The 25,523-nt window shown below is 36.4% G+C and overlaps 2 protein-coding genes and 1 long non-coding RNA gene across 3 annotated transcripts; 1 reads left to right on the top strand and 2 right to left on the bottom strand.

The window, feature by feature from the left end:
• Positions 1-245: 245 nt before the first annotated feature.
• On the bottom strand, positions 246-13,901 carry HEN2 (RNA helicase, ATP-dependent, SK12/DOB1 protein). The gene is made up of 16 exons (XM_023690486.2): positions 12,579-13,901; positions 10,913-11,227; positions 10,682-10,786; positions 10,483-10,551; positions 6,712-6,879; positions 6,563-6,634; positions 6,358-6,474; positions 5,655-5,864; positions 5,357-5,515; positions 4,608-4,697; positions 4,424-4,516; positions 3,826-3,979; positions 2,590-2,738; positions 2,404-2,499; positions 921-1,013; positions 246-703 (listed from the first exon to the last, which is right to left on the bottom strand). The coding sequence occupies exons 1-16, from the start codon at positions 13,620-13,622 to the stop codon at positions 593-595; spliced, it is 3,045 nt and encodes a 1,014-aa protein (XP_023546254.2). The 5' UTR covers positions 13,623-13,901; the 3' UTR covers positions 246-592.
• A 686-nt stretch (positions 13,902-14,587) lies between these two features.
• Positions 14,588-22,700, bottom strand: LOC111805696 (auxin response factor 19). Its single transcript, XM_023690874.2, has 14 exons — positions 21,974-22,700; positions 20,977-21,095; positions 20,352-20,450; positions 20,134-20,190; positions 19,884-20,039; positions 19,712-19,796; positions 19,042-19,132; positions 18,707-18,871; positions 18,485-18,607; positions 18,337-18,412; positions 18,095-18,233; positions 15,580-17,309; positions 15,280-15,470; positions 14,588-15,201 (listed from the first exon to the last, which is right to left on the bottom strand). The coding sequence occupies exons 1-14, from the start codon at positions 22,020-22,022 to the stop codon at positions 15,066-15,068; spliced, it is 3,216 nt and encodes a 1,071-aa protein (XP_023546642.2). The 5' UTR covers positions 22,023-22,700; the 3' UTR covers positions 14,588-15,065.
• On the top strand, positions 20,977-21,243 carry LOC147790089 (uncharacterized). Its single transcript, XR_015422888.1, has 2 exons — positions 20,977-21,111; positions 21,196-21,243. It is a non-coding gene; the product is annotated as an uncharacterized LOC147790089 (long non-coding RNA).
• Positions 22,701-25,523: the final 2,823 nt, after the last annotated feature.

Here is a 25,523-nt window from a genome sequence, read left to right as displayed (position 1 = left end):
CTCGAGAAAGTTGTGTGTCGACTAGTAAAGTCGTGCACTATTTATCTTTGTCATACTGCACAAAGTTGTATACTCGGAGCAAGTAATTGTAAGTGGGAAAGGAGGGATCCTAAGAAAAACACGGACTCAAAGTTGGTCACAAGTTTCAGTCCTCAAATTTGTCCAATAAAAATCTCAACTCCCCACAAAATTTATTTTGAAAATGTGCAACTCATGAATTTCCAATCATTCAACCATGTGGTAAATTTTCCAGAACCATCGGTAAATTAATAAACCAATAAAAATGTAGGATTTAAGAACTAGATTTCCACTAGGACAGCTAAACTTAACAATTTTTCTCCAAGGAAACAACAACTAAAAATTGTGTAAAACATTTACACTTAACAGTTCTGTTAGTGTTTCGCGTGATTGGTTAGCCTCTCAGATTGTAATATCTGTTCTTTCTAGTGAATGCTAAAATATCCAAAAAATTGTATTACAGTACATCTTATACATTAAAAAGAAAGCATACCTCAATGACAGATGGTTGATGAAATCCACAACCCCAGAGGCTTCATAAACCCCTAAAGATGCAACCAAAGCAGAGGGCAATCTACAGATAGAGTGAGTTTGCAAACATTATACCTCTGCGGAGGCTGTCACTGGCCGCAGAAAACTTACTCTCTAAGGTTACCTCCCCCACAGCATTGGCAGCAGCACGCAACTGAATTAAAGAAGAAGAAGAAGAAGAAACAAAAACCTTTTTATTCATGGATAGCCCAAGTTTCTTTATTACTTTGACAAATATATAAAATCAAAAAATGATTTTCCTAGGTTTTTGCAGCCTGTGAAACAGGTTTCGTTGTGAAAGGGGTTCAGGCTTTCAAGCATGAGAAAGCAGAAATAAGTAGTTTATAAATATATATTTTATTTGTTTGTACCTGATTCAAGAATTCATCAAGCCTTCTAGCACTTCGAATGATACTACCCTCGAAAACATCTGTCATTTGAATCACCTCTGAAAAACTCGCTCCCTGTATGAAGAAAGCCATCATTACATTGTAGAATAAATAACATAAGTGTTTTGAGCATCCAAAAAATGATAACCAGCAAATTTGAGGGACTTGACAACATTGGGACAAATCAGTTTTAGAATGTAATATGTTGTTAGTCCTTCCTAGTGAAAGAAATCATTTAGAAAATGCTCCGCATTGAAAAGTAGTGCTAGAGAAGTACAATTGCGAGCAAAATGAATTTTTCCACATTGCATTGAACACTCATCTGCCACCACATTTTGCTTCTTACTTCCCCAAATTACTAATTTTCATATCTTTCTCGGCCTTTTGACTAAGATCAAGTGTAGCATGATACAGCAACATGTGCCTCTTGAGCAACATGTGCCTCTTGAGCAACATGTGGCTAAGATCAAGTTACAAAAATTTAATTACATCAATACTACAACACTCCTTACTTTGTGGCCTTGAAAATTTGTAGAAAACCCAACAAGTGTAGATCAATAATAATTGGAGAGGAAATTGAATTATAAGGGTTCAAATACAAGACTTCTTGTAGTGATATATGTTAAATCATCAAATCAACCTAAAAGCTTATGCTAATGGGTTATGGTAAACTTAATTATATCAATACTACTAAAGTACGTTTCTTTCCCACAAACAAGAAAGCATAAAGATGGAAACAAAGCACAAAAATGGACAAGACACACCATGGACACAGTAAAACCTTATTGCTCAAGAGGCTAGAACATAAAACACTGTTCAAGAGTCTAAAACATAAAACATGTTTATTAAGATATGCACTGTTTAAATATCATGGACAAGACACAACATGAACATGGTAAAACATTATTGTTTAAAAGACTCCAACATGGACATGACAAAGACAAGTCTATTAAGGCATGACTGTGTAATTATTTCTATAATTTCATGCTGTTTCAATTCATGATATTTTAATTTGGCAGACTATGATGAGTGGAAATACATGCTCCAGTTAGAGGGGTGTGTTATAGCATGAATTAATGATGTAAATAGCATCTTTTTGTTTGTTTGTTTTTTTTTTTTTTTTTTACTGTAGTTTTACTTGATTAGTTTAGAACTTCCATGAATGCCTAGTGCATGAAACAAGATACAAGATGTAGCATTCTATCGTACTTCGTCTGCATAACAAAAACATCAGAAAACTAGTCTATATAGGAAGAGATAAAAAAGATCCAGAATTGCTTGTATTATTGATAAATCCAAGATCGAAGGAATTGAAATTTTGATTTCTGCAAATAAGATGACTAAATGCAAGTAAATGCATAATATACATGAATGTGTTCGTGTTGCACGAAGCATGTAAACGCATCAAAATAAACAAAATCAGCCATCAGTTCTCATTATAAAATTATACAAAAAATATACTAACCTTTGACCAACAGTAAATGACATCCATCAAATACGGCCTTACAGTTGATTCCACATATTCTTCCACATTTATCTCCAACTTGCATTCATGTTGTATCTATATCCAAATAAAATATGATTGCATTTGGAAATAAATTAAAAACGCCCTTAAAAAAGAATAAACAGTAGGTGCTCAGCGGTTTAAAACCTCAGCTATTCTTCTCGCACTATCTTGGAGTTGCTGTAATGGTCTAGCAAGCTCGGTTCTTAACTGTATCTGCTCATTGGACTTGTCTCCCGGTATAAAACAACTTGCAAGGGATGCAATCTGGTGATGATCTAGGTCATTGAATGTTCCTGTTGAGATTGTAACAAAATATAACTTTTCTAGGTATAAGAGGTATAAGCTGAAAAACTTAAAGCATTCCAGTTGGCTTGAATCAAGAAAGAGAGACCTTTTGTAACAAGTTGCGATGAAAATTCAAAGCTCTAATCTTCTGATCGATGATATAATGTTTTAACAATTTGAGTTATGATCACGCTCAAGTTCAAAGAATATAAATAATTACAATTGAAAAACAAAAAGGCCAAGCATAGATATGCGACCAGTACTATCCACAATCTGACTTCACAACTACAATCATAAAGCGATTACTTTCAACCCAAATCTCCAAAAGCATTGCCCAAGTCATGAGCAACGATCTAGAGATTATCGAACAGACCTGAAGCAAACATCATGTGGAGTATAGAATCTCCTGAGATAATAAACACTATAATTTACCTTGTTGTAAACAGCAAAAGATCTCTCAACTAAATCATATGCACAACTCAGATTCAAAAGCAGCATGCGTAACCAAGTCCACAAGTAAATAAAATGCATTTTTGACATCATTCTGAGGGAGAATAGACTGTAATCACTGTTTTATCGAGTGGTCTGGTCACACTTTCCAGAAATGCAAGGACACCTTTCTTCAGGACGCAGTATCCTTAATAAGGCGCATTGATGCACATGCTTCTCAGCATGCGCCTGAGCACCTTAAATCCCTTTTTTTTTATTATCTTTTATTAATAAATCAAGTAATAATTTTTAAAAATGTTAATTTCTCTCCTTAAACTTCTAAAAACCCTCTAATTTTTCTTTTTTTCATTATCATATCAATTATACCAGTAAAAAATTATTGGCATTTTACTATTGTGCAGCTCACATAAAGATCTCACCTTTTTTACACCACAAGCTTAAACTCTGGAAACTATTGTTTTCTAGTGTGCCTCTTGCTTTTAAAATTGAGTGTAATATTTATATAATATAGTCAAATTATATTGTAAAAATTTGAATATGAAGGTCAGCTTTTGAGGTTCACCAATCCATCAAATCTTTAAACATTCAAAACTGATAATAATTGAAGTGAATATGATAATCAGAAGAATATGCACCCAAACTCACCATTAAACATTAATTCAGTAACAAGGAGCTCATCTCCTGTGTCAATCAAGCAGGCTGCACGCCCCTTCAACTGAACTACACCATCTGCATCAATGTGACCAAGCTTTTTCAGGACCCGAGAACGGTTCTTCAGTTCATCACGAAATTTTTGAAGCTGCATGTGAAGCAAAAAAAAAAAAAAAAAAAATGTTGTTCAAAGCCAGGTACACAGATCTGATGAGCATGGTCAATACTTTGTGTGTGCTTCTCCGTATGATGCTTTTGCAAATTGATTAAACAAAATTATGCAAGGGAAAACAGACAAGTTACATTTCTTCCTATTTTAACTTTTTTCTTAATCTGTAAATGGAGTTACAGGAAAATGGAGCGCAATGCCTAAAATTGGAACACTTTAACAAAAGAAAATATTAAAAACTAAATTTTAGACAAAATCCATGCGACTCAAACAAAGCATAAAGGTAAATCCTAGTTGGAAGGCATCTAAGTACCCGGTTACACTTCGTGTCAAACAAAGCAATTACAAAGGCGTCCTATTGTACTTAGGAAACCAGATAAGAGGTAATTAAATCATGGAAAGTTAAAGAAACGTCAACTATACCTGGGAATCGCGCATTTTGGTCTTGAGTATTTGAATTTCATGATTAACCTCGGCTTTCCTCTGAAAACACTTAATCTGGTCCACTTCATGTGACTGCAGTAATCAATGGGGCAACCATGAAACTCTCTAAAGAAAATTTTATGCAGGTACTCCACGATAAAAGAAAAAACCTTTTCTTATATACCTTATGCAGAGGATGAGCATATAATTTCCGCTCAAGTTCCTCAATCTGCTTCACCAACTCAACAATTTCTGGATCTTCAATACTCATGTCCTGAGAATGAGCCAAAAGAACATTGAATTGCCAGTACAGTTTTTCTCTCGAATATGTCTTTAAGTACACATAAAGCACTACATTTATAAAGAAAAAGAAAAGAGGACTACAAGTTCAATTGACATGCAAAGAAAACTCAATTACTTATTTTTAAAATTATTAAAAAAAAAATTAAATGGAAAGAAAAAAAGCCCTTAAGTTGATCAGCTGGCACTGAGGATTCATTCTTGATGCAAACTGGTTGCTTAGTTTGATTATTCTTCAATAATTAATATGCATCCCCTAAATTAAAACAGAGCATAATCCTGTATCTTAACTAATCTGCTTGATTGGCAAAAACAAAAAAGGAAGTCATGATGCAGAGATGTCGCCAATGAATCTCAAGTATGCAATGAGGTAGAAAACTTGAAGTATTGAAAAGATATGCTTCTCTTCGTTCAAAGAGTTCTTCCTCCCTCTATGGTTGTTACTTCCAATAAGATTTTTTGTAATCCTTTGGAGGATTCATAATTTTCATTATACTGAACAAAACTCTTGTTCCTCATCAAAAACATATATAGAGAAACGAGTTTATACTGTAAAAAGTCTTGATTCGTTAACACTTTCATGAAAGATATAACATACAATTATTCAAATATAAGTAAGCAGCTAATTTTTACCTTAACTGGATTCAATTTTGGAAAACCCTGTGGAAAACGAGTACCCAGTTCTTCCAATGCAAGCAGTATGCTTTCCCTTGCTTCCACGGGTCTGAGATCAGAAGGAATAGAGATTCTGAGTTTGCTCAAGGCTGAAATAAGAGGCAGCTGAACTGGAACCTGAAAACATAATAACAACGATGACATCTCACATTTTAAATGGACCACCATCATCACACCAAAATAATAAGATCAAAAAAGGATTTACAAAATTAAAATCAAGATATAAGAAGCCCCAGCTTAAACATGAAAAACTAACCACGTGCATTTCACCCTTTTCTCCAGGACGGGGTGGACAAGGTTTTGGTCGTGAACTATTCTCGCTTAGACAAGGAGAGCATTGGAGTAAGGTATCCACTATATAAGCACCACCACGTGAAGGCAAGATGCCTAACCCAGCTGAGGGCTTTTTAACAACGTTAACTACAACTCCCCAACCCCAGTCTGTCCCCCCTTCTCTTACCTTAACCTGCAATTCAGAATAACCAATCTAACCAAGTTGCCAAGTATTTAAAAAGCAAAAAATATATCCAAAGATTTTGACATGCATAATTATTTTCTATTAAATCTTACACAAAAAAAGGTTGTTCATTTTCACTAACAATCAAAATAGATGATAAAATAGATTGGTATTAGACATATATAATTATTATTTTTATTTTTATTTTTTTCATAAGAGAATCCATGTACTCGGACCCTGGAGACATTAAGGGTTTTTCATATTATGCTTACACGAAAATTCAAATACACGACCTCTGGTAGGTGGTACTTAGAGACCATTCACCAAGGGGTGCTATAACTCATCAAAATTTATGCTTGAAAATCAAATTTTGCATACAAAATAGTTTTTCAATCATTTGCCTCATCTTTACTGATTTGGATTGTGAAGCGGACATCAGGTTTAGGCAAGATGGCTTATCAACACCTCTTATAAATGAATTTCCTACACCCCTAGTACATACCAACCGACCAGGAAGAAGAAAATAGAGAACTCTTTCCGGCCTTGTTATTTCAGACATCATCTTCTTCTCAAGTTGTGCTATATCAAGCTTTAACTTGTGGTATTCAGCAACTTCAGCCTAAATGGATAAAGCATAATAGTTAAAATTATAGTAGATGTGATCAAAATATTAACAACTACATAAAAATAAATAGGACAAAACTTGCCTCTCCTGAAGCATCAAGTGTGGCAGCTTCCTCCTCTAACTTCGACACTCTTTTCCCAATATCAGGCAATGCCTAAAAATGAGATTATTAGGAAGTACTTTTTCAATATCCCATTATGCTAATTCAAATAGAAAGGATTTAACCACAACCTTCTCGTGCTGAAACTGATGAAATGAGTGTCTAATAACATGCTCAGCTGTAAATTGGCCTTCAGCCCGGCTCATTAAATTTAAAATTGAGTAGTAGCTCAGTCTAAAAGTACTAACAAGAGGAGCTGGTTTGCCCAAAATCATATCTTTAATTGTTCCCATCTCCACCTGGAAAAAAGTAAAGCAGTCAATACTTTATTTTCTAGTAAGAAAACATCTTTCATTAAGAAGAACTAGTGAATAAAATACGAGGCTGCACTAAAAACAGCACTCGACCGACACAAGGGCCACTGAGGGCCACTTATTAACAAAAAAAAATGATAAACAAATATTTCATTAGTGAATCTGTGATGTAAAATATTGCCATCTTATAATGGATCACTAATTCTTGTATTGCACTTTTGCTCATATGGGTCAAACCATTCTTTTAAAAAGGAAGTTTCTTTGGATTAATACATCAAATACCATTATGTGGAATGGGTGTTTTAAGAAGTAGAACTTTTAAAGGAGATAAGAACGTCAAAATGAACAGTTTTATTCTTTGAAACCTCCACTCAGAATAGTCTAAGGATGTTTCTTTGCAACCGCACTTTGTCTTCAAATTGTGCCAAGTAAAGAAATTTCTTCTATCATCTTGGTATTGGGTTTGTTCTGGATTTTTTTTCCCCTATAATAAAAAAGAACTTGTGGAAAAAATGAGAGAATATAATGGACATACAAAAACGACCAGTGCCCAGAAGGAGCCAACCTGAAGAAAATGGCTCCAAAAGAGAAAGATGAGACCCCTAATATTTATTATAAAAGTCCTTACAAAATGAAGCCCAAATGGAAGTATGGAACCTAACAAGGAAAACTTCCTCCCTAGACCGCTCCACGCCTCTATACACTCTCTTGTTCCTCTCCCCCAAAGACCACAAAGAAAATAACAACTGTCAGCTACCTACCAAAAAAAAAAAATTTTATACAAAAAAACTCAAGGTCTGAAGGTCTAAAATAAATGGTACCAGATCATTGAAGTATAATCACGAGACCACAATACTACTCCTTTCTAAAGGATGCACCACCGCAGACCAATCAGCAAGGATGCCTTCCCATAATTTGATCCATGGTGTTAACTCTATGATGAAGAACTTCTCAGGTAAAAAATATAACGTTCTTGGGAATTTTAATCTTCCACAACAAGGAAATAATAGAAATGTAGGACGAGGAAGGGTTAACCAAACAAAAAAGGATATGCAAGTGTAACCCTGAGAAGGATTAGTAATCCAAGAACAAAGATATGTCCTCCCTAAAAAAATAAAAAGATCCCCAAATAAAGATAAAAACATCATAATATCTCAAGTTTCCTTATCAAATAATGGCCGAAAAACCCCAAGGTCAAGAGAGGAGGAAAAGTCCCTCGAGGAGGAAAGAATAGAAGCCACTGAATGAAACCTCATGGAAGACAAATGGTATAAATAAGAGAATAGAGAGCAAAGGGGCTATCACCCAACCAGATGTCCTCCCAAAAGTAAGCATTCACCTCATCCGCCACCACATAATGAACATAGGTAGAAAAGAAAGGAAAACACTTAGAAATAGCTTTCCTCAAGTGTGGGGAAGTGCCCTCCGAATCCCCATTTGAGATCCACTCGAAAGGGTGCAGATTGTTATTGCTCATAAAAACCTTGTGCCAAAGGGAATTAGGTTCTTGGGAGAAATGTCAAAGCCACTTAGCCAAAAAGGCTTCATTGCACACCCTATGATTACCAATATCTAACCCCCGAGCTCCACACACTTCATCATCACACTCCAATTCAAAAGTGGCCCTTTACCTGCTCCAAGCCCCTCCCAAAGAAAGTCTCTAATGCTTTTCTCCTGAGATTTCCTAACCGACACTAGGATACTCAATAAGGAGAGGAAATATTTCTAGATTTTGCTAACGAACAAAATCTTTGGTAAGTCTTCCTCCTTTTGTTCTCCTTCAAAATCAATTAGAACCGATCAAGATTCGTTTCGTTTCTTCTACATTTCACTGTCTCAATGAAATGGCTTCATATCAAAAAGATTTGTTTACGTGAACCAAATTAGTCAAAATGAGATCGTGCAAGAATGAATCCAACAAAACCTAGAATTGATTGAACTCCACCAAAACCCTAAACTCCATTGTTTTGGGCAATGAAAAAGATGGAAATAAATGGAAGTTAGACCCCTTAGGTCTTTACTAAGGTAAGTCTACTTTTCTGAAGCTATCCAAATCAAGAGATTGATTTACCCACGAATGGCTTTGATATGGAAGTTCAACTACAAATGAAGGTTAAAGTTTTTCAATGGCATACAGAATATTAAATAATCAAGAAAAAAAGGCAGAAGAAGCTCGCAAACTGGGCAGTTTCCCCTTCAATATGTTGTCTTTGTGTGCATAAAGATGATTTTCATTGGACCACGTTTTCAAACTTTGCACAACAACGAAACCAGTGTGGTATGAATCCTTTACAGACAGAGCAAACTGCTAATGTGTAGGGACTAACAAAAGTACAATTCGATAGAATGATTGATAAACTGGCAATGGAAGACATAACTGAAATCCAATCCAAGGTGTCCATGCAAACCCCCTGTCGCACAAAGAACTTCACATTCATTGGAGTTTTTATCTTCCACGCTGAGGTGAAGATATATGCATTAGTAGGGGAGGGATTGGTCAAGCAATTGAAGAAAGAATGAGAAGATCTTTTGCAAGGGCTGGGAGACTAAAGGCGAATATCCACCATGTCAAGCCTAAAGTGACAATCACCCAAAAAAGATAAGAGAGCCAAGACACCAATCGTTTCCCTATTGGTAAAGGAGAAGATTTAGATAATGGCTTTAAACAAGGATATGCAACTTAAAGCTTGACTGAATGAGGGCAAGTCTTTCCACTACTGAGAAATTTTTTTCCAAAAGGCAAGACTCTTGCGAATCTTACCAATAACCAAGTCCCAAAACAAGATTCTCCTTGGGTTATGACCAAAGGGAAAACTAAGATAGGCGGAGTGCAAAGCACACACCTCAGTCCCCACCCAGGATGCCCATTTACTAAGCTTGAATGAGTCACAATCTCAAACATTTGACACTTGCCTCTATTAATCCTTAGGCCTGAGATGACTTCAAAAAACGCTAAAACTTGATTTAGATTAACAAAGGAATCCATTATTTCAAAACAAAAAAGATTGTGTCATCAGCAAACCGAAGGTGGTAAAGGCTTGTCTTATTCTTCCCAACCAGAAAACCCTTCAAAATAGTGCCCTCCGCCCCTTTTACAATCAAACTTGAGACTCTAGAGTGGGGCATAAAATAAGTAGGAATGCCATTCAAGAAGGGAACCTCACACAATTCTCTAGGAGAATGTCCAAGGAGAAGACCCAAAGTAGGAGGACAAAAAAATCCCTACCATGCGCCCAAATAAGTGAATCCAATCCCTACTAAGAATGGGTTCAATTAAGAAAATAAAATCCTAAACAACAAACACATCATTTATCTTGTCCTCTCTCACTTTTGTCCTTTTCCTTTTGTAGACTTCTACAACTAGGGTTCAACCCCAACCCCTAAATTGTTCTTCATTTCATTTTGAGAATATATATTTCCCTGTCATTTGAAAAAATGGAGCCAACAATATCAAAATAGTGAATACAAAAAAAAATCTAACAGCATCAATCAAATTAAGTAATCAAAAAATAAGAATAAACTTCAACATTAGAAAGAAATGAGTAGAAATCCACATCACATCAAGATTATGACTAGCAGCAGTATTACCTGCTCATCAATCATTATAATACATATACCCCTGTCATCTTTTCCACGGCGTCCAGCCCTTCCACTCATCTGCATGCAAAATTTGCAGAAGTCAAATTTTTCTCCACTAAGATAAAAGTGTGTACTAAAATTTAAAATAAACGATAAAATAATAAAAATAAATAAATAATTTATGGGCACAAATAGGGCCTTCACTCACCTGAATGTACTCACCAGATCCAATAAATCGGTGACTATCACCATCCCACTTTTTAAAGGCAGTGAAGACAACCGTTTTTGCTGGCATGTTCAAACCCATGGCAAACTGTCACAAAGAAAAGAAGAACCAGCACTACTAATCAGCACAGAAGCTCAAAAAGCAAGATCTCAATTGGCAATAAAAAGCATCTAAAACATGCACAAACAATCAGGTGATGGGTAGGTATCTTACAGTTTCTGTGGCAAAAAGGGCCTTAACAAGACCTTCCTGGAAAAGGAGCTCTACTAGTTCTTTAATTACAGGAAGAAGCCCAGAATGATGAACAGCAATTCCTCTCTGGAGAAGAGGTAACATTAGCTCAATTGCAGGTAGCTCTCTGTCTTCCTCATTCAAGCAGAGAATCGCATTTCTGAAAACATGTTCCACCGTGTCCTTTTCTTCATCAGTGTTAAAGTCAAGTTTGGACATAGACATTGCATGTTGTTCACATTCTCTTCTACTGAAACTGAAGACAATAACTGGTTGGAAATTCCGTTCCATAATCATCTGATACAAGAAAGCACACCATTTAAAGCACAAACCATTATCTAAAAGAAAAATTCTCAATAAGAAAAATAGCCAAGTCCTTGCCAATAGAGATTATGAGAAGTTCTTCAAGTATGCTAAAATTGTGTGATACTAGAATCATAGTAAGGAGAAATAATAATTAAATGAGAGGTATAACAAAGGGAGAACCTTAACTAGGGAAGTTAAAAATGGTCTTCCAGCTCATGAAGAAGAAGAGACCGATTAATTACTAGGTGGACTGTATCTTTTGCATCGAGTGGCTGCAATAAAAATAAGCTTCTTCCCAAAAAGGAAAAGAAAAATCTCTTTACTTCAAATCACTCTACTATTTCTTTTCTAAGGATGACAAAAATCTTAAATGAAGTGAGCCACAATATCTTGACTTTCTCTTTGAATGGATGCCCCTCCAAAATGAGAGTGTGCCCTAGATGTTGTTAGACAGAGTGGACCAACTGAAGGTTCCAAAGAGAGCTTCCCGAAAGTTCCCTTGTCAAGGCAAGAGTATAGGAACAAGGGAGGTTGGCGTATATGATGGGTGGGCTGATGAAAGGGAGAATAGAGAGACACCATGGAGATTTCGCCCCAAAAAAGTTGCACTTTTTTAGATCAAAAGTTTAGGCCTCGTTTGATAGTTTTTAGTTTTTGGTTTTTGCAAATTATGTTGGTTTCTTATGACTTCTTTTCCATTGTTTTCATCTTTCTTAACTAAACATTTGAATTTCTAGTCAAATTCCAAAGAACCTAAGTTCTTAAAAACTACTTGGTTTAGTTTTCAAAAAATACTCCTAAAAAGTAAATAACAAAACAAAGAAACTAATAGGTAAAAGTATTGTTTATGAGCTTGGTTATCAAACGGACCATTAGTGATCATTCTATTCCTTGCTTTATATTGTTATAAACACATCCCTTCGTTAATCAATAGTAGTGTAAACTCTCTTTTATCCAACTAGAGAAGCTTTTTGTAACTTCCTTTCGATGGAATTTCTCCCTTTTGTAAATTGCATATTATCAATGAAATTTTTGTAACTCGTTTGTCTATAAAGCCAAACAAATGTACACAAACCCAAACTTATAATAATATAGTAAATCATATGTTTTTTTAAATCAGCCTCTTAGTTTTAGGGAAACTTGAGGACTTCTAAAGTAATTATAGCATCACGGATACTTGTACCATATAGAAGGCTTTTCTACAACTTTCGTTAGCTCGGTTGTGGCTTTCCTCATTTCACTATTTAACAATTTTTATTCTCGTTTCTTATCACAAGAACATGGAAAAGAAAACGAAATAAAAGACATTAAACAAAAACAGAACAAAAGATGATGAACAAACCTTAACAATTTTATAAATGTCCGAACCTCCGGAACCACTGCCACCTTTAGCTATTCTCCCACTAGATTTCCCATTTGAAGTCCTGTGGCCAGCAATCTGTTTTTGTTTAGCAAATGTGTCGAGCAACTTCATAAAATTATCCTCCCTGAACTGTTCGTTTTCATCAACCACGAGATACAACCCATTGCCACCCACGGGAAAAACATAATGTTGCAAGGGAGTTGGTCGAAAATCAGTGTACACCACATGACAAGGCTGCTTGTGAATATTACATATCCACTCAGCAAACTCCGTGGCATTGGACATTGTTGCAGAAAGGAAGACCATTTTGATAGCCGGTGGTAAAAATATTATACTCTCTTCCCAAACAACACCTCTTTCCCGATCTCTCATATAGTGAATTTCATCAAAAATAACCCATGCTACTTCCTTCAAAACTTCCGAACCCCTGTAAAGCATCCCCCTAAGTATCTCCGTCGTCATAACTAAACAACTAGCATTAGGCGAAAGAGTCACATCCCCAGTCATTAGTCCCACGTCTTTAAACTCTTGACTCAATTCCCTATACTTTTGATTACTCAAAGCCTTCAGTGGGGAAGTATATATAACCCTCTGCTTGTCTCTAAAAGCCATGGCAATGGCGTATTCAGCAACCGCAGTTTTTCCAGCTGAAGTATGAGCAGAAACCAAAATAGATTCATTCCGTTCTAAGCAAGAAACCGATACCTGCTGAAACGGGTCGAGTGTAAACGGGTACGTTTTCGCCATTGTACCATTGAAAACCGGATTCGATAGGGTTCCATGAAGCGACTCGTCCTTGGTAGAAGTGTACCCAGCCGGGACCGCAACTTCATGAACACAAGTCCGCGTCAAACTGCGTCGGTTGGAGACAGTTTCCTGAGTCGGAGTTGCCTTCACATCCTCTAGGTTTTTCGATTCTTTAGGTCGCTTATTGGAGCTCGTTTCTTGGTTGTTGCCAGTTTCTACGACAGCTGCTTCTTCTTCAAGTTCTTTCCGCTTTCCAAGTGTGGGAGATTCTTCCATTTTAAAACGATTAGAGCAACTCCAATTTACTTTAATCGCAAGTGGAAACGGGGAAGAGGAGTGTTGTTAACAGACAAATACGAGGGAAAAAGGTGAAGAAGAGTGAGAGTAGATTGCTTGGAAGTGACGAGTGTGAGCAGCAGGTGAACGAAACGAGGAAGAAGGCCGAAAATGAAGGGATTCTGAGCAATAGCAGCGGCGGCGGAAGAGAATAGCCGGCGACGGTTCAAACTGCAGAAGTTTTTTTGACATTTTGGGATATTTGGCTAACTTATTTAAAATAGGTTTAGGGATTGAAGAAAATTGGAACAACAGAGTTTACTCCTTCGGTTAACCTATTACTGTATTCCGACTCTCTTCTAGTTAAGACATATGTCATCAAAAAAAAATATTTTTAAATTTTAATTTTTAAAAATTTAAAAATAACATTTTTTATAAATAAATTTTTATCTCATCAAAATTTATAATCTTAATTTTTACATCAATTTTTTTTTTTTTTTTCTAAATTTTTAAGTTATGTTTTTCTAGAAATAAAAAGTGTTTTTATCAATGGTCATAAAAAAAATTAAAATTTTTAAGTTGGAAAATCATAGTAATATTAATATAAAAATGCAATTTTTAGTCTCATTCTAAATATTTAATTTCAGCCTACCCCTTAAATTTAATTTTTTTTAAATATATATTATATAGTGTTTTTTTTTTTTACATAAAAATTATTATTATTATTTAACCAATTTTTTTTTTTTAAAAAAAATCTTTGAAATACTAATTTTAAAAATAAAATTAACTAAAACATGAGACGAGTTTCTGCTTCATACAGCTCGCGCTGAAGACCAGGGGAAGTTTAGGAGAGATGGGCCCCGCAGTCCGTCCAACCTAATTTCTTAAGAGTGGTCGATGTCGGCTAAGTTCCTTGAGAAGTTGAGTGATGGACCGGTATGGTTACATATAAGCCATATTACTCATTAGACTGGGAAAGAAAATCTGCACATCTTTTCTATTTTACATGCAAAACTAACGATACAAAGTTTCATATGTTTGCTACCTAAACTGCATCATCACAATAATATAACAGTACGGTGTGGCAAATGATATCAACCTCGGTGACGACAATGGCGACGATATCATAAACTATCATCACATTGGCAAATAATATCAACACGACACGACACAACAACTCGAAACCTGGATGAAGCTTCACTTTTCTCTCCACTTCAACGTCTTCTCAACTCTGTTTTTGAAGTTGTCTAAGCTTAGAAGTCCAAGAAAATTTAACCAGACAATGGCTAAAGCCCATTGCTGAGTGTTGGGGTTGGCTATATCTCCGCCATTGCTGGGAAATCATAGCCTTGCTGAGCTTTGATGAACCAACTTTGAGCTAAAAATTATAAGAATCAGCTACCAAAAGAAGGGAATGTTAGCATTTAGTAGGTAGTGTGTTTATTAAGCATTTCCACCATCTGAGCTACTGCAGGCTTGGTTCAGTAGGACACCGTTCCCGAAATCGCCATCCAAGCTCATTTGTTGGACTTCCTGTGGGGAGAGGATCTTGATGCTCCGTACGCAGTTCACGAAGTCCCTGAAGTTTCGAATGAACTCGAGTAAGGATAACGACTACGAGAGATGTTTGTATAAAAGAAGTAAATGAAATACTTACTCCCATGGGTCGTCGCCTACGAGTAAAACGTCGTTTTCATGATCGACGTAAACGAGTTTCCAGCCTATCTTTTGCCTGTCCTCTAATTGTCCCTCAATGCCGAACCGACGGGCAAGGTCTTGTTTAAGCTCGTCGTAACCTGAGTAACTGGTGATATCAATTGATCTCCCAACAGCTCCACGTTTGTAAACCTTCAATGATTAGAAACAAGCAAGTTGAAGAACATGGAGAATAAAAAAAAAAACAGAAATGTAGGAATGCTTGGAATACTCAGTCAGCGTTTTACGCGTAATATCATACCTTCGTGTAGGTTCGCATACGCTGGAACGGAGGCGGAGGAGCCCATTGGTTTCGATTCAAGAACGCGTTATCGTTCATCGCTGAATCCATAGAATTAAACGTCATGTCTGGAATACCGAACGACTGGGAAACTATAGAGGAAGAAATTTCCTGTTGAGGATCTTTCTGTGCATCATAGGTGGTGAGCATAGCCCCAGAAGAAAAGTTATTGGAGAAGTCCTTCCCTAACTCTCCAATGCCTTTGTTTAACAAAGGATCGGAGTTTAACTGCGCTACCAATGGTCCATCGACATTCGTCCCGTACGGAATGTTATGGAGATCGGTTGGTACTTCCAAATCCTGAGTACTATCTCTAAACAACATTGGCTGTGAGTTGAAAGACATCACGTTATTCTGCTGCAACTGAGCCTCGTTCTGTGAAAGGCAAGCCGAGGTCGTTGAGGAAGACGTGTCCAAGAAATCGGTCTGCGGAACGACGCCACTCAAGAACGTTTGTTGTGCAAAAATCCCATGGCTTTGATTCTTGGAAATATTCAGTGAAGGTTTAACAGCAGTCAAGGTATTTGTACTGAATATTGTAGCAGAAGATTGAGCAACATCATCAACCAATCCCGTACTTCGATGAACCCTTCCATTGTTAGGCTGAATCAAACTCGGACCGTTGTTCGTGGATGGTGACGTGGAGCAAGATGGTATGTCATCAGTGACTCCAGATTGGCCAGCCGCTGCTGCTCCGGTTATTACGCTGCTAGTAGCTGCAGAGAGCTGATTGTATGTTTGAGTAGGAGGAAGTCCTACTGGTCTAGACATATCAGAAAGTACAGTAGATGGAGGTGGTTGATGTAGTTGTGGAAGTTTCGGCTGCATATGCTGATTTGAGAAACGGTTATTCGTCGTGCCGTTGCTCTTCGCTGCCTGCTGCGGTGACACGTTTGATGGAGGGACTGCAGCTGGGGTGGATTGAGGAATGTCGAGCATTTGGTTAGACGACATGGACCGGGAAAACGACGCATCCACCGACTGTCTCAACTGTTCCGGTAGTTGAGCAGGCTGAAGAACAACAGACTGCTGAGCCAAAAGTGATTGCTGCTGCTGCTGCTGCTGCTGCTGCTGAAGCTTCTGCAACATCTGCATCGGAACCTGATTATCCGACATTTGCAGCTGATGAATCATCGGATCCGGGAGCGGGGACTGATTCATTGTCTGTGATTGATTCTGAGGGAGGCTTCTCTGAAGCTGTTGGTTTTGCTGCAGTACGATCCCATTAGTGTGAGGCTGCTGCTGCATTATTTGAGCTTGAATCTGACTCGAGACCGCGTTTTGGTTAATCAAATTCGAACGGGTCTGCTGAGACATATCATCCAACTGCTGAGATGGCTGCACAACAGACCCCATTGAGTTCATACTTGACGGTAGTTTAGGTGGCTGATCCAACTGCTGAGCTTGAGAAAGAAGCCTCTGTGCATTGAACTGTATGTTGTTTGATTGAGGAATTTGTGTGTTCGACAAGCCAAGTTGTCGAGAAATATCGACTCCGCCAAGGTTCGGAAGCATAGACCCCGAAAACGAATGCATGTAACTTGGCTGCATTGCATTAGAAAGTGAAGGGTTTTGCATATTCATCCATTGAACTAAGTTCAGGCCGGGATATCCTTGTGGATCTTTCATGCAAAAATCGTCCCCAAACATTGTTCTTTTACATATACCATCTAAATCAGAGGAATCATCATCTGCAAGTGAAAATACAAGTACATTACATTTCCTCTCCAACATGAACTAATTCAAATCCAGCAAATATTCATTGCAAGTAAGAGAAAACGCAAGAACTGAGTTTCCGAACGGTTGAATCTGTTAGCCGATGTGGGACTCCTCTCCCAACAATCATCAACAATTCTCTCCTCGAACAAAGTACACCATAGAGCCTCTCCAAAGGCCTATGAAGCCCTCGAACAACCTCCCCATAATCGAGGCTTGATTCCTTCTCTGGAGCCCTCGAACAAAGAACACCCTTTGTTCAACACTTGAGTCACTTTTGATTACACCTTCGAGGCTCACGACTTCTTTGTTCGACATTTAAGGATTCTATTGACATGACTAAGTTAAGGGCATGGCCCTGATACCATGTTAGGAACAACGAATCTCCACAATGGTATGATATTGTCCACTTTGACTATAAGCTCTCATGGCTTTGCTTTTAGTTTCCCCATAAGGCATCATACCAATGGAGATGCTATTGACATGGCTAAGTTAGACATGACTCTAATACCATGTTAGGAACCACGAATCTCCACAATGGTATGATATTGTCTGCTTTGAGTATAAGCTCTTGTGGCTTTGCTTTTGGTTTTCCCAAAAGGCATCATACCAATGGAGATGTATTCCTTACTTATAAACTCATGATCAACCCTTTAATTAGTCGATGTGGGACTCCTCTCCCAACAATCCTCAACAGATACATACCGACCCAACTCAAGACTTGACTTAATAATTGAAAATAACTCTCAAAGTATTGTACCTGGCATTCCCGGTTGCCTCGGACGTTTCGATCTCAAAAAAGGAGGGGGGCAAATGAAAAATGGAGCAATAACTGGCTCGATCTCCCATATCGAGACTCGATTTCGTCGTTCTCCTCCAGTTGACTCGTCCCACCCGACCTAAACATGGATGCACTATGCTTTAGTAACATCCCAAACTATAGCTAGCCAAAAACCATTTTTCAACTACAAAAATATCAGGGGAACGATCCCGCTACCGAACCTGTAGATTACGCCATTGTGAGCCCTTCCATCTGACAGAATCAAGATCACTTATACCTGTGATAGTACCCATATACCTGCATATAAAAAAAAAAGGAGATTTTTTCAGAACTGAAACATATTTTGAGAAACAAAATCACTGGATTTACCTTCTAGTTCCAGACTCTTCTGTCTCAAACATCATTCTGAAGCGCATACCGAGTGATATTTGGTTAGCAGACACTGCCTTGTAATATTTGGCAAGAGGAACAACAAATTCTGAAGGACTTGCCCTTTAATTCATAAAGAAACACCAACAAAAGGTTTATCTTTGCACTTCTTGTTCTTTACAAATTAGGAAAAACAGTGGTTAAGAAGTAATTGACACGAACCTCGGGTTGTAGAAGACGGTGAAAGGGCTATTGTTTGCAGCAGCATGGGCAGCTGCAGCAAGAATACCAATATGCATACTATCAGTTGACAACACTGATGATGATAAGTTGGTTGGTTGCCTGTTTGCTCGCCTGATGCCCAATAGAAGCTGTTGCTTTTCATCTCTGCTTAAGACAAGTGAATATAAAGAAAGGTCAGGTTTTCTGATACCACATTTGCTTCACTATTAAACAAGCATTGAGGTTCGTTTTCTCGTTTGATCGGCTTAATCGATCGAACCGCCAAATAACTGCACATGTTAACGACCAGTTTATACCAAGACATGGCTCATCACCTTATGAACAAAACTGAATCACCAGCAAGAAGTCTCTTTCCACTAACAAACAAGCTCCAACCAGTTGTTAGTAAATGCCGTTTTGGTTGTCCTGCATTGAGAAAAACAAAAACAAAAATGCAAGCTAGTGGTTAGAGAGCGATTCTTGATGTAAAGAGCTCAAGTCCACCGCTAGCAGATATTGTCCTCTTGGGGATTTTTCTTTCGGGCTTCCCCTCAAGGTTTTTATAACGCGTTTGTTAGGGAGAGGTTTCCACACCCTTGTAAAGAATGCTTCGTTCTCCTCTCCAACCGATGTGGGATCTCACAATCCACCCCCCTTCGAGGCCCAGAGTCCTCACTGGCACTCGTTCCCTCTCCAATCGATGTGGTACCCCCCTTTCCACCCCTCTTTGAGACCCAGTGTTCTTGTAGGCACATCGGCTGGTGCATGGCTCTCATACCATTTGTAACAACCCAAGCCCACCGCTAGCAGATATTGCCCTCTTTGGGTTTTCCCTTCCGGGCTTCCCCTCAAGGTTTTTATAACGCGTTTACTAGGGAGAGGTTTCCATATCCTTATAAAGAATGTTTCGTTCCCCTCTCCAACCGATATGGGATCTCACACTTGAACACTTTCACAAAACAAGTCCGGAGACAGATTTCCAACTGACTAGCAATAGTTACATACCTCGATATATGTGACGGAAAGTCCATACATTATCATGCAAATCCTTAGCAACAAGCTCTTGTGCAGGTGGTTGCATAGAGAAATCCTAGCAAGCAAGCAGAAGAACATCACATTTTGAAATTGACACAGAAGTAGATAAACAACATGGTGAGAATAAGCAAAATTAGCTCACAAGAGGGGGGAAGATCTTCTCTGCAGCACGGCGTGGCACGGAGAACCCGCCATGAGTGCTCGTGTCACTTGCAGTCAACGTTTTACAGAAGAACTCAGGCTGAGGCTTATTAGATTTCAGAGATAGATCTGATCTCAACAATGCATCCTTATCAAACTGCGTAGTAAAATGAAATCTTTAGTTATTTACTTCCTCTATATCAAATGAACCCTGTCTTTCATCTTGTAAGAAACTTGAGTAAGGAACTTACAGAAGGAACTGGTAATAGTGTCATTTGTGCATATACTTCATCCGTTTCCGGGTCGGCCTACAAATATTTTCAAACGTTACAATATTACCCTTAAGCTTTTATAAATATTCCATCGGAGTAGAAAATTCTAAAGAACTTCTACTACAAACAGATAAGAGTAATATCGCAACTTTTGAAAGAATAACGGCATTTCTAAAACAAAGCAGAACGAACCGTACATGTAATGTTACGTTATGAAGCAAACATAGTAACTTGGAAGGAAGATTTGGGTAGTTTGGGACTTGGCCATCCACGTCTTTCTTCAAGGATGCTGCAACCTGAAATTAAAATTTTAACTTATTAAAAAAAGAAAAGGAAAAGAATTTCTATTTAAAAAAAAAAAAAAAAAAAAAAAAAAACACAAAATAGTCAATATTCTGATTAACCTTTTTTTATTTAATCTTACTTTATTTTATAAAATTAAAAAATATATATATATAAAAAAAAATGAATATTCCAATAATATAAAGAAGCAGGCGAAAAATATTAAAGAGATGATTTTCTAAATAAAAGGAATAAGGAGAAAAATAGAATTTATTTAATTTAAATCTGAACGACAAAAAAAAATAATAATATTCATAAATGCTAAGGACATAGGACAATAATTAATCCCATGTATAAATTAAAGTTGTAAAAGGAGAAATTCCAATGGTTAAATGAAGCAGATAATAACAATAATAACAAACAAATAACAGTAAAAAGCAACATTCAAAAGCGGCGCATAATAGCAAAATAATGGCTATGAGAAAAAAAGGGGAGAAATAAGAGAAAGGCGCCGCCGCCGCCACCGCCGTAGCGGCCCACCTGTTCGCTGTGGCCTTGAGGAAAATACACTACGTGGTAACCGGCCGGTGGTAGGTTCGCCAGTGGACCGGCGCACGCTTGCCATAACTCCGGATTTATGGTCTTCTTCTCCAATCCACCTGCAACTCACCATTTGTCAGTTGCTCATTCATTCTTTTACGGTATGTCAGATGCTGTAATCGATTTGTTTTAGTTTTTTCTTTTTCTGTTTGTTACTAGGGATAATGATCGGAGGAATTGATGGAATTATCGTGGTTTTTGGAGGTTTTTGACGGTTTTGTTACGAAATTGCTGGTTTATTGAGCTTTAGGGCTGTAGCAAGAAGATTTGTGAGAGTTTTGTCGGAATGAAGATCGAGAGAGGATTTAGGAAGGTTTTGAATAGAAATTGTTAATCCTTGTAGTTCTTCGGACTGTAGCAAGTAAATTTGTTAGAATTTGATTGAAATTAAGGTGGAGGTGGAATTTACGGGAGTTTCGGAAGGTTTAGAAAAAAATTCCTTATCTCGCTGTTTTATAGGATTCGAACAAGTTAATTTATGAAAGTTCGATAGAAATGAATGAATCCACAGGAGTTTTTTGAAGTTTGGGAAAATTCCTAACTTAATTCATGAGAGTTCGATTAAAATTAAGCTCGAGATTGAATCGACAGGAGTGAGTTCTTGAAGGTTTTGGGAAAAACTTCATAATCTCTCTGGTTTGTCGAACTGTCGCGAGTAAGTTTTGAAGAGTTCCATAGAATTTCGTGGAGTTCTTGGAGATTTTGGAAAAAAAATACCTAATCTCCATGGTTCATTGGATTGAAAATTAAGCACGAGACTGAATTTCCGAAAGCTTTTTATGGTTTCCAAGGGTTTTGAGAAGAATTTCTGAGATTAAGCTAGAGATGGAACCGAGGAAGAAGAAGAAGAAGATTAAGATTTACGAATTTCACTGTGTGATTCATTGATGTTCTGTGATTTCTTTCAGAGAGATAAATTAAGAGAGAGAAAGAGTACCTTCGCTAGAATTAGGCATGGCGGCGGCACCATTCGCCGGCGTCTTCATTGCTTTCCGCCGTACGCCAAGTTCCACAGGCTATTGAATTAGATGTAAAACAAAAACCACCCAAAGAACACTCACTGCTTCATCTTCTCCGGCGAAACGAAACTGAAACTTCCAGTAGCTTAAAAAAAAAAACAGATCGAAAAACCAAAAGTCGCAGGAAAAGTCAGCTTTACTGACCAATCAGCCACCCTAACCCCAAAAAGAAGAAAAGAAAAAGTAAAGACGATGACGTAGAAGAAGAAGAAGGTGAACAACGACGGTGGAACCCCGGCGAAGGATTCCGGCAAAGTCGCCGGAAAAGCAAATGGACAAAGAAGAAAAGAGAGAGACCAAATGCTGAAGCAGTGTTCCCTATCTTCCCCTACAATCTCCAGACAACTTCCTCTCTCAAACACACAAAACACAGAACAGAGCTTCCTTTCTCTCTCTACAACTCAAAAAAGAAAAAAAAAAATTAAAAAAAAAAAAAAAAAAAGAGGAAGAAGAAGAAGAAAACACCCTTTCTGTCTCTGTCTCTCTCTGTCTCTCTCTCTCTCTCCTTCAGATTAAACAAACCCTTTCTCTCTCTACTGGTTCGCTTTGTTTAAGGCTCTGCTTCATCTTGCTTTCCTTCTGGGTCCTTGAAAATGGCGACCTCTCGTACTCTGTTTCTCCCTCTTTTATTATTATTTTTATTTATTATTATTATTTGTTTTGGGTTTTTTTTTTTTTTTTGGGGGTTTCTAATTCACACCTTAATCATGGTTAATCTTTGTATAAACACTGTTTGGTTAATCCCCGAAATGCCCTTCCATCATAATCAACAAACCCACTAACAATGTAAAGAAATAAAGAAATAAAATAAATAAATAAAAAAGATATTTTAAGTAGACAGCATCATGTGCTAATTTTGACCATTTTCTTGACCATCACTATCTCCATGTTATTAATTGCTTGCCCCTTCCTTGCTAAGTTTTATTATCCATTGCTCCTCCTCCTTTTCTTCTTTTCATTTTAATTTTTTTTTTTTTTTTTTTTTTTAAATTATTCTTTGACTATGCCTTGGTTGGTTGTCTTTTCTCAAATAAAATAGGTTCAATGTATATTGTTTTATTTTTATAATTCAATTTTTCTAGTCATATTTATATATTTGTTGTCAAAATTTGTATATAATTAAAAAAATAAAAAAAAAAGTTGGTTTTCTTTTAGTCATTTTAATTTATTTAATTCGTAAAATAAGTAAGATTACCTTGGAATATCTGGTTAATTTTCAGGTGGAACAGTAGTGACCATAGATTTCTGTTAGACAATAAATGATTGAAGTCCGACTATAATGTGCTTAGATTTGATGATGTTTTCTATGTTGGGGATAGCTCTCTATTAAACGATACATTGGAATTGAAATATCGGTGGCATCGTATTCTGAGGAAACGAATATCGTTTATCTTCTATTTTCTCTTTGTATCTCATACTCTCAAATGGTACTGTAGTGTTGGTGGGTAGAATGGGTGTGGATGGATAGTTTAAAGAGAGAGGGGACGTGGACTAATTTGTGGCTGAAGGTTTGGTTTTTCCCTAGTCGGAAATCATAGATTTTTTTGTAAGGTTGAATTTTCAATAATTTTTAATAACGGTTATGGAAACCTTTCTTCTCGAATAAAAAGTTTCGAAAAATCTAGTGACTAGAGAAGTATGAACCAACGATTTAGGACATTTTTATTATTTTTTATTCTATTTTATTCTTTATACTAACTATCCAATTTGATACGTAACTTAAATAGATGACGTAAAAATATATGTTTATGTCTTGTCTTATAAGATTCCTATAGAATACCGTAAAGAAATCAACAACAAGAAATAAAGCATAATTTATATATATTTCAAAAAGTTAACTTAAAAAGAGGTTTTGAAGTCGAAATTTTTTTGAAAAAATCCCAATTGAATATAAACTGAAATTGAAAAATTTATTATGAATTATGAAAATTTAAATATCTTATTTAGTTAAATTGATGTGAAATTAGGTTTAGGGTTTTGAATCTAAAAAATGAATATTTTGAGTTTTTTTTTTTTTTAGGGTGGAAATATAATTTAAAGGCTTAAAGAATATCCAAGCTTTGGGAAAAGAAGATGCCATAATTAGAAAATGTAACATGTATTTAATCATTGCCTTTAATGCTCTGTTTTACTATTTTTATACTTCAAAACTTAAAATTAGTTAAAGATTTAAAAATAACAAATTCTAACTAATAAATTCTTTGTGTTTTTTCTTTCATCAAAATATTGCCAATTTTCAAATAATATTTTATTACTTCTAAAATTCAAATTTGAGTTATAATAGTATAAATGTCTTTAAAAGATATATTATAAAATGAAAAAGTCCGCACCTGATGATCCCAGCATCATCTACGATATGATCACGTTACTTACTTTTCGCTCCTAAGAGTTAAGACTATCCCCACAAATCAACATGTTTTGTCCTCACATGTATCGTAGGAAAATTCTCAAGAGGTCACCCAATATAGAATTCTTTCAAGCAAAACACACTTAATCATAGAGTTCCTATGACTATATTGTTCCGGCACCAATAAATTATTGTCTAAAAAACTTAGAATAATTTAATAAATTAGATCCTGGGTGTCCCTAAGATAATGTTAAAAGAACATACAAGTTGGGAAGAATTTGGGCATAAATATTTGTGTGGAAGCTTACATTATACTCATATTAGGCACCAAGTTTGATTATGTCGGTGCATAAATCTATAGCAATAGGCTATGAGTACCACAATACTTTAATGTTTTTATCATTATTTATTATCATTATTCTTATTGTTAAATAGCTTCTAATTTCGATCTTTAAAATTTTTAAATTTTTTATTTTATTTCCTAAACTTAATTTTATTTATATATAATTTCTTTACGTCGACAATTGAGATTGAATATACATAATAAGAAAATAACATATACGCGTATTTAAGCCATATAAATAAATTAGAAATCTAAGTTTAACTATGATAGACAATACGACTTCATCTTCTATTCATATTTTATATGTCTATGAGAAACAACATAATAATTATCATGCTGCTTGATGAGGTTATGAACGGTTAAGATGTCGAGCTGTAATGACGCATGTTCAGGATTCAAAATTCAAATTCGGTACATGATACCTCTAGCATTCCACTGTGACATGGTCACGTTACCTACTCCTCACTTCTTAAAAGTGAACATATCCCCACAAACCAACAGAGTCATTCCAACATGTTTTGTCTCTACTCACATGTACCCAAGAAAAATTTTAGGACATGAATCGTTAACGATGAAGTAAGTAACATAAGCATGTCGAATGAGATGCAGGAGAATATTGAAATCATTAGGTATCCTAGACATGGATCGTTGCACGGGCTAATGAAATGACCTCGTTACCCTCTCAATAGTAATGGAGAATTTTTATTTTACAAGTAAACCCTCCAAAATGGGAAGTATTAGAATTAAATCAAAGGAGGAGGAGAGTTATAATGGTAAA

This window comes from Cucurbita pepo, chromosome 11, assembly GCF_057944985.1.
Source record: "Cucurbita pepo subsp. pepo isolate OVF chromosome 11, ASM5794498v1, whole genome shotgun sequence".
NCBI classification, from domain to species: domain Eukaryota; kingdom Viridiplantae; phylum Streptophyta; class Magnoliopsida; order Cucurbitales; family Cucurbitaceae; genus Cucurbita; species Cucurbita pepo.
The sequence above is the reverse complement of the archived record's forward strand: the minus strand, read 5'-3'. Positions and strand labels throughout refer to the sequence as shown.